The 9,631-nt window shown below is 44.3% G+C and overlaps 1 protein-coding gene across 2 annotated transcripts in view; it reads right to left on the minus strand.

The window, feature by feature from the left end:
• Ggct (gamma-glutamylcyclotransferase) overlaps positions 1 to 1,763 on the minus strand; it is an 8,826-nt gene extending 7,063 nt beyond the window's left edge. For both annotated transcript variants that reach the window (XM_013035163.1, XM_013035161.1), the window contains exon 1: positions 1,564 to 1,763. In XM_013035163.1, coding sequence (XP_012890617.1) covers positions 1,564 to 1,704 — 141 coding nt within the window. In that variant the 5' untranslated portion in view covers positions 1,705 to 1,763. The remainder of the gene's footprint in view (positions 1 to 1,563) is intronic.
• Positions 1,764 to 9,631: the final 7,868 nt, after the last annotated feature.

Genomic DNA, 9,631 nt, shown 5'->3' on the forward strand with positions numbered 1-9,631 from the left:
TGGTTTATTGGAGATAGGAGTCTCACGGTCTCTCCTGCCCGGGCTGGCTTTGAACCGCGATCCTCAGATCTCAGTCTCCTGAGTAGCTAGGATTACAGGCGTGAGCCACCAGCGCCCGGCGAGACTCTTCTCTCCAATTAACCACTCAAAAAACCGGAAGTGGCACTGTGGCTCAAGTGGTAGAACACTAGCCTTGAGCTGAAGAGCTAAGGGACAGTGCCTAGGCCCAGAATTCAAGCCCCATGACCAACAAAAAGAAGAAGAAAGGAAGAAGAAGGAGGAGGAGGAGGAGAAGAGGAGTCCCATTTCTGGAGGGCTTCCTGGTTGGGTCCTCTGGTCAGACATTGATGCACCTTGCATATCTCATTTGATTGACCACACCTATAAATGAACAATTATCTATGTGTTATTTCTTCTCCCACCTCTGATATAACCACTTGGACTTCCTTCTACATTTTAGACCTTTCCTATCTTATGAGCTTGGCAATGGAGATGGAGTATCAAGACCCAACTCCCATTTCTAAAGCTCCAAAAGCTTCAGAAGCCAGATTTTTCTCAGATTTTCTTGTAGTCAGGGCATACATGGCCAAGCTTTAACAGATCAGGGCATCCTACCTGTGGTTTTGAATTAGAAGTCAGTGTTCAAGGTCATCAGGGTCTCTGCTTTGGTATGACTGTGCATCATTAGTCTCAGGAGCAACAGGAGTGCAGCACAGATGGTGATGGTAATGCATCATGACACAGACATGTCTACCACTGGTAGCAGTACACAGCGGCATCCTGACTGTGCCGGTTGTGCTAGAATGCTGGTTGTACCCCTTTAAGCTTGTTTAGTCAGCTTTTACTCCTGCCTTTCTGGTCACTCTTAGCTCTCCAACTGCCTTTCAACTTTTTTTTCCCCTTAAATCAGCCAATTTCTGTTGCTTCCAGCTAAAAATTCTGACAAAGTTAGCAGAGATCATGTGTGTTTAATTCAGTGGTGTCAAAGATTTTGCTCAGGATTCTCCTATATGCTGGAGGTCCTCAACCTAGAATGTAACTCCCAACTTTGCCTGAAGAAGATGTGCGAAATGGGATGTGCACGTTGTACTGAAGGGCAATGATGTAGCAACAGTGGTTTAAATCATCCAGCCTCTAGCCTGAGGAGGACCTCTCTGGATCTCTCTAACAGGGGGGAAGTAAGCAATTTCTACACTATTATTTGACAAATCCTCTAACAAAGGACTCGCCATTACCTCCCTTCCCGAGAGAAGGGTTCTCTGGAGCACAAGCGACCGCATCCCAGGACGCGCGGGGTTAGGGACCGGAAAGGGGGAGCGCGGACCAGGACAAGGGGTAGGTGGCAGGTGGGGGAAGCCTAGTCTAGGAGGTGCGAGCCCGACCCAGGAGGATATGGGAACGGGTGGCGGAGGGGGTGGGGGGTGAGGGGAGGCAGAAGCCCCGCTCAGGCCGGGGTGGATGCTCCCTGTCCGCTGCAGGCCTCGCCGGCGTGGACACAAGCATGCCCTCCGCGGGCCGCGCACCCAGCGCTCAGCCCGCACACCGCGGGCGGCGGGCACTGACCTGAAGGCGGGCCACGCAGCAGAACTCTGCCGAGGGGTTTCGGAGGTGGATCCTCTCCGATAGCAGGTTGCTACCGTAGGCGAAGTACAGGAAGGAGTCCCCGTGCTGCCCCGCGCTGTCCTCGTAGGCCGAGCTCGCCATGGCTGACAGAGTCGCAACGGCAGCTGAACCCGCCGCCACCTGGTTTAGAGAAAGACCGCTACGCGGGGGCGGGCGGAGCCGAGACAGCGCCCTTCTGATTGGCTGCGGCAAACCTGAGAGACCCACCTCCTTTGATTGGCCCGTCCCTCCCCACCCATCTCCTGCCCTCTGCTAGGTCCCGGAAACACCCTAGCGACGTGGCGACCCAGGCTCATTCCTCATTGGATATGCTCTTCTGATGTTCTGCCTCCTTCCCCAAACGCTCTGTGACTGGCAGGTATTAGGGCCAATGGGTACTTGCAGGGTCTATCCCTTGGGTCTCACGGGCGTGGCTTAAGCGGTTTCCGGGTTGTGGGAGGTCCTAGCCCTTGTCCAAGCCGGAATGACCGTGCATTTGAAGCCCCGCACCGCCCCCTCGCTCACCGTCTCCTTGCGGTCACCACCTCGCACCCCACTCGAGCCTTTGCCTCTGGAGGCCTGGGGAAGCTGGCGCTGAGTTCGAGGCCCCACTTGACGTGCACACGACACGGAGTACCACCGGGACCTGAAAATAACTTAGGGTCTTGGGCAAACACCTCTAATCTGATTTGCGTGCGTGTTGTCTTGAGACAGAGACTGCGTAGATAGCCCAGGCTGGCCTACCACATGCGACCCACCTCCCAAACGCTGGTAGTACAGTCCTGCACCATTGTGCCCACCTTCGTACTGTTGGTTGAAAAGAGCCCGGAGGCAATGGCTGGCCCTTTTGCTTAGCACTCAGGTGTGGACCCTGAATCCCCCTCCCTCCAGAAGGCACCAGGGCCTCTTGGAGAAATGTCATTGCCTGGTCATAAGCTTAGGAGTCAATCTCAAGAAAGAACAGCCTTCTGACAATTGGAGCATCAAAAAGATAATAGTCACTGCAGAATGATAAAACATTAAGTACATGAAAAGGCCACTCCCCCCACCCAAGAAAAGAGTAAGCCAAATTAAAGAGCAAAGGGAAAGCAAACCTTTCCACACTATTGTGACTATCACCCCCATTCTTACTCTGAAAAATGGCAATATCCAGGTCACTGCCTTCCCAATACTGGGTTATAAGAAAACAGTTTCATCTGTATAGTATGTCTGTTCACTAAGTGGTGCAGAGGAAATGATAGAAATGGAGGCCTCCATTCTGCAGTCCCTAACGAAACAACAGATCCATGCCAGGTTCAATGAAACCATCTATGAAAAAGGCTAAAGGGAGTCTTTACTGGGTATCAGTCATCCTCAGGGATTTCTCCTGGTCATTAAGGGAAAACATAATCCTTCTACTTTATCCCAAATCAATCTCACCAGTGAAAAAGGGCCAGCCTTACTGTGTGTCTCCTGATGTGATCTATCTGTAAATGTCTCCCAAAATCTGTATTCTCAGCATAAGCCTTTAAAACTACCTTCCTGTAGGAGCAACAACTATAAAAAGACATCAAGAGGAAACAAAGGGAAAAACCCAGAACAACTGGGGACATCCTACTGAAAAATGGCTCAGGCTCTTAAATGTCATTGCCAGGTAAATGAAAATGGTCAGGCTCATTCTGGAAGCAAAGGAAGGATTGCTCATAATTTTGAAGCCAACCTGGGCTGCAGAGTTTCAAAACAAATGTGAATTCTTGCTGGGCATGGTGGCACATGCCTTTAATCCCAGCACTCAGGAGATAGAAGCAGGAGGATTAAGTCTTCAAAGCCAGCCTGGACATACATAGGGAGACTTGTCTCAAACAAAACAGTAATGGCAAATAAAACACAATACTGAGGAAGACTTAAGAGACACTTGAGAGAATAAACACAATAACTTGATTCTGGTTTAATTAAATATAAAATAAATTTTAGGGAAAATTGAAAATTTTAAACAGGTTATAGATAATACTAATACTAATAGATAGAATCATGTAGAAAAATGTAATTTAGACCACATCCTGGCATTTGGGGTGAAATATTCACTTTTAAAATAATTCTGAAAAACACAGTGTTAAATGTTAAGTGGAATGATGTATATGTGGATGTTTACTGTATTATTTCTCTCCTGTATGTCAACATAGTATTGAGACCACAGTAAGCAATATCAATTGATATAACATTATAATTACATGTTATGTAATCTGCAAGTAGGAAGATTCATACCTCCACCCAACCCCAAGATCAAGGCAAAAATTGAAACATACCTTGGTATTCCAGGGAGCAAGTTGCTTGTCTTAGCAAATCACACACGATTTCATCATGTATTCTCAAGATCTCTTCTTTAGAATGTTATCATTTAAGACATCCTGCTTCTAAAATTGCTTTCAAATATGTAAAATGTTGAGGCTAGCCTCAAACTCAGTCTTCCTGCCTCAGTCTCCTGAGTACCTCCAAGTCCATCCATTTAATTATTTTAATGGTATTAATTCTACATGTCTTACTAATTGCTTAATTTTATGGCAATTGATTTTTCTCACTATTTTGCAGAATATTTATGAAGTTGAGCATTGGTGTTTCCTTAAACTTTACTGAAAAACTTTCACCACACTCCTCTGTGTAAATTGTAGTGTAATGATCCATGTTGGCCAGCAAGGGGTAGTATGATGGTAAAGTTAAGTTATATTTTTGTGTAAGTTATAAGATGTAGCCAAAACCATGTTAAAGTTGGTTGACATTCCCTGAATGTTCATTGAATTCCAGGCACTGGTCAAACTCTTGTATGTATCAGTTCATTTAATCCTGAAAGTGGCCCCACAAAGGAAGTTCTGATATTATCCTCCCATTCCATTAGCTGGAGCTCGGGGTATAGATTAACTTGCCTGGGGTTGTAGTTAGTAATGACTAGGAGTCTATCAGGCCATTGATCTCTAGAGTCACACCTGGGTGTTGCCTCTCAAATTTTCTCAATTGGTGTGTCCTGATGTTCTAGATAGAAACTATTGACAAATACCCACTTTGGGTGCAATCTCTTTGCTAGATGAGGGAATACTACAAAATAATGATTCTAGTCTTCAATCACTTGATAATAATGAGGTTACATTTCTTCCAAATATTGTCTTTTAACCCAGTGGTCTTCAGGTTTTTATTATTAAAATTTCTTAAGCATTCTTGAGCATGTATATGTACAATTATGTATATAGTAACATGCATTAACATACACATATTTAGTACTATATCATATTTGTAGCATTATGTTAATATGATTAGTATAGTAATAAAATACATTATATACATTATATTATATATTAACCTATTATATTATATATAAATATTAAAAACTAAGCTGTTTTAACTGTGTTGTGATTTGACCATGGACTAATTTTAAGGCAAATATACATGTAGGTCAAAATTAATTATAAGGGGCTGGGAAGGTGGCTCAGTGGTAGAGCGCTTGCCTTGCATGCATGAGGCCCTGGGTTCAATTCTTCAGCACCACATAAGCAAAAAGAAAAAAGCTGGAAGTGACGCTACGGCTCAAGTGGTAGAGCGCTAGCCTTGAGCTGAAGAGCTGAGGGACAGTGGCCAGGCCCAGAGTTCAAGCCCCACAACTGGGCCCCCCAAAAAATTAATTATAAATAGGAATTAATGGATGACCATATTTCAGATAGACTTTTTGTAAATTGTCTGTGTCTGCCTGACCTTGACACATCTTACTAGAAAATCATTATGCACAACATACTGAAAGTGATGAGATTTCACCAAAGCCTAAAAAATACCAAGTCTGTCCCTTTATTCTTTTTTTTGTTGTTGTTGTTGTTGGTTGTGGGTCTTGAACTCTGGGCCTGAGTGCTGTCCTTGTATTCTTCTGCTCAAGGCAAGCATTCTACCGCTTGAGCCACAGCGCCAATTCCAGTTTTCTAGTGCTTTATTAAAGATAAGAGTCTCACGGAGTTTCTTACCGGGGATGGCTTTGAACGGTGATCCTCAGATCTCAGCCTCCTCAGTAGCTAGGATTACAGGCGTGAGCCACTGGCGCCTGGCCTGTCCCTTTATTCTTCATTGTGTTTGCAAATTTAGTAAGGGCTCTAACGTATTCCTTTACACCAATCTCCTCTCCTCTTCCTCCCCACCTGTGTGTGTGTGTGTGTGTGTGTGTGTGTGTGTGTGTGTGTGTGTGTGTGTGTGTGTGTATGTTTCAGGCTTAAAATCAGGGCCTGGCTGTTGTCCTTTAGGTTACGGCTAGCGCTCTACCTCTGTGAGCCACAGCTCACTTCTTGCTTTTTGGTGGTTATTTGAAGAGAAGAGTCTCACAGACTTTCCCACCCAGGCTAACTTAGAACCATCATTCTCAGTGAAATTCCAGTTTCCTGAGTAGCTAGGATTATAGGCATGAGCCACCAGTGCCTGGCTACACCAATCTTTTAAATTATGCTTCCATTTTGTGAGAATCAGTTAATTTTGTTGGTGTAGGTGGGTCACACCTGCAATCCTAGCTATTCAGGAGGCTGAGATCTGTGGATCATGGTTTGAAGCCAGCCTGAGCAGGAAAATCCATGAGAAAGTCCATGCTAGCCTTGAGAAAAAAAGGAGCTTAGGGACAGCGCCCAAGCTCCAGGACCAGCAAAAAAAAAAAAGGTAATTCTTTGTAAATCCATTTAACCCCAAAGGGGCAAGTGACAATTAATCTTAAGAAGTAAAAGGTGTGTAGATGAGAATCGGCCCTCCTCAGGGGAGCACTCCCACTTCAGGACATCTCACACCTCTCTGTAACAAGGATGATCAGCTGGTTAGAGCTGTAAAGTTACAGTAGAGAAAAAAATCCCTACATTACTAGGTAAACGTACTTATTATACTCAACAAAATACAGGAAAATAAATTCTAATATTTTAGATTGAATTCTAATATTTTAGATTAGGTTTAGAACATTTTGTTTTTCACACCTTGGCAGACCAATTAGCTCCTCCATTCTGAGTACCTCTGATATAGCCAACTTGAGCATTCATCATTTTAATAGTGCTTCTAGGGGAGAATTTACATATCATGCAACTTGGATGACTGTATGAAAAGAAGGCCATGTGCCTGCTGAGGAAGGCCAGCTGATACTGGGGAAAGCCAGCCAGACACAGTGGTATTGCAGTGGAACAAAGATTCTGTCTCTTAGCTCAGTGGGCTGAGAAATGCAATCTTGCCTGCAGATTAACCCTGACTGGACCCACATGAGATGGATGTACACATCAGAATGTGTACACTTGTGATACAAGTGAAAACTGTAACAGACAAACCATATCCCGCTGAACCACGAGTTTAGCACACCTGAACTGTACTCGGAGGTCAGGTGGCACGCACTCTCACAGAGATGGCTGCTCTACTGGTTCTGATACTTGGATGTTAGGACTATGGCCGTGGGACTGAATATGGAAAGGAAAGGACCCATGTGGGTTCTTTGTAGTGGTGGAGAAGACCAGCCTTGCTGAAGGATTATGGATGGGTTACCTGAGAACCAAACTGTCTTCTAGCTGCCATGCATCTCCTCAGTAGCTTTCTTTTCAGAAGGAAGCACTGCCTGAGGAAGACAGAGATGTATTTTTCTCTGTAAGAACTGAAACTGAGTCTGAAAGGGTTAGGAAACTGTAAGCTGTGATTATTGCTTTTAACAGCATTGTCTGGACATGTGGATATGTGGATGGATGATGGAGGAAGATGATCCTGCAACAAAGAAGAAAGCAGTCTGGAGGTAGAGAGGTCAGTGGGGTAAAAGTCCTAAGCCATTTCAGTGCCCACTTCAGCTGTTCCCAAGAGCCAGTCAGAGTTTTCCATTTGGTTGATGGATATCTTCACCAGTCTTTTCCTCAAAACTCCACTTGATGAAATACACAATGTTTATAAAATGTATATAGTTTAAGTGGAAACAATGCATTTATTTAATGCCACAATGGTGCTTCAAAGACCTCTAGCTCCCAAAGTAAAGTGTTTTTAAAGACATGTATTTTACATATAGATATATACATAGATGTATGTATATATCTATATATATGTATGTCTATATACACACACAATTCCAGCACTCAGGAAAATGAGGCAAGAAGATTGTCAGGTTGAAACCAGCTTGGGGTACATAGTGAGACTGTCTCAAACAACAACAGCATAAAATAAATATGTAAATATAGGGGCTGGGAAGTTGGCTCAGTGCTAGAGCGATTGCCTTGCATGCCTGAGGCCCTGGGTTTGATTCCTCAGCACCACACAAGAAAAAAAAAGCCGGAAGTGGCACTGTGGCTCAAGTGATAGAGCGCTAGCCTTGAGCTGAAGAGCTGAGGGACAGTGCCCAAGCCCAGAGTTCAGGCCCCACGACCGGACCCAAAAAAAAATATGTAACTATACATTAATGATCTAGAAGATATAGAAACCATCCATAAGGTTTCAGGCAGTATGACACATTAACTAGGAGGATATGAACTAGCTATTGAGAAAGCGTCCTTCTGGGTGTGGTAGCTCACACCTGTAATTCTGGCAACTTGGAAAGCTGAGATGGTGAAGATCACATCTCAACAGAAAAAAAACTGGCACACTCCCATTGTCCCATCTTCAGTAGAAAGTATAAATAAGAGGATCATAGTCTCAGACATCCTATCTCAAAAATAACCAGAGTAAAAGGAGGTAGAGGTATGACTTAAGTGATAGAGTGTCAGTCTAGAAAGCTCAAGGGCCTGAGTTACAGAAGGGGGCAGGAGGTAGGGGTGGGAGTAGAGAGATGAGCTGGGTACTGGTTGGCTCATGCCTGTAATCCTAGCTACTTAGGAGGCTAAGATATAAGGATCAAGGGTTTGAAACCAATCTAGGCAGGAAAGGCTGTGAAACTATTTCCAATTACACACACACACACACACACACACACACACACACACACACACAGTATTGCATTTGCTGTCTAAAACCTAGAATGACGTCTGAGCCAGTCTGAGCTCTGCATCCCTATCTCTGCCCTTCTCTCCATTCAGTGGTTCCTACCCTCTCTTTAGCTGGTCACATCATAGCTAGATTCCTGAAACAGCTGTCTCTGACTCTGCTTGGCCCCAGTGACTCAAGGATGGTTAAGGAGGGGTTAGAACAACATGAGGTTGACATAAGGTGGGCTTGGATTCAAATTTGAGTAGAGCATAAAGTTTTTATTAGGAGACTAGAAACACTTGGAAAAGGACATGGTTTATGGGAGGGCCTTGAATTTTGCGCTATGAAGTTCAGATACTGGCCAAAAGAGTCATTTTTTTCACTTTTAATTGGGAGGAAGGATCCTTCTACAGCATTGGAAAAATCAATCTTGTGGCTAGGTTGAGGATGGTTGAAAGGGCAGCAGAGCACTGGATACAAGCTGATTGCAATAGGCAGGTCTAGGCAAGCCAGAGCCAGGGCAGTGGTTTGGCTACAAGGGAGTGGAAACATTGCTCATTTGATTTTTATCATATCCCTCCTGTCTGTAAAAACCTGTGGAGGCTAATTTGGTTCATTACCAAACTGGGACTTCTATGCAAACCTTTTATTATCTGACTCCATTCTGTGTGCCTTACTGATTTCTCAGGAGATAGAAAACCCTGGGGAAGCAGGGACCACATCTTGTATTGGTCCAGAGTCGAAATCTTTCCTACTGCACACTGGCTGCAAAATCCTCCTTTCCATGATCCCCCCCCCCCACACCTCCCCGCAGCTTTCTTTGATTTACTGAGAATGGTCCTTTAGATCTAACTTAAGATTTGAAAATGTATAATGTATGTTAGCATACTCTGCACAAATTTTATGAAGACATAGTTGGCATTTGTATTGCACCTCCATCTAGGTTATGGTCTGGCACATGGCAAGAAGCATGCCAGAATATAGGAAATCAGCAGTGTTTTGGAGGAGAAAAACAATGTACTAAAAGCCTGGTAGGCCATAATTTCTCAGAATGTTGACAGGCAACCAGTATTCTTATTTTCAGAGTAATACGAGTAAGTGTTCCAGTGTAGTTAGTACT

Source organism: Dipodomys ordii, unplaced genomic scaffold, assembly GCF_000151885.1.
Source record: "Dipodomys ordii isolate 6190 unplaced genomic scaffold, Dord_2.0 Scaffold205, whole genome shotgun sequence".
NCBI lineage: Eukaryota > Metazoa > Chordata > Mammalia > Rodentia > Heteromyidae > Dipodomys > Dipodomys ordii.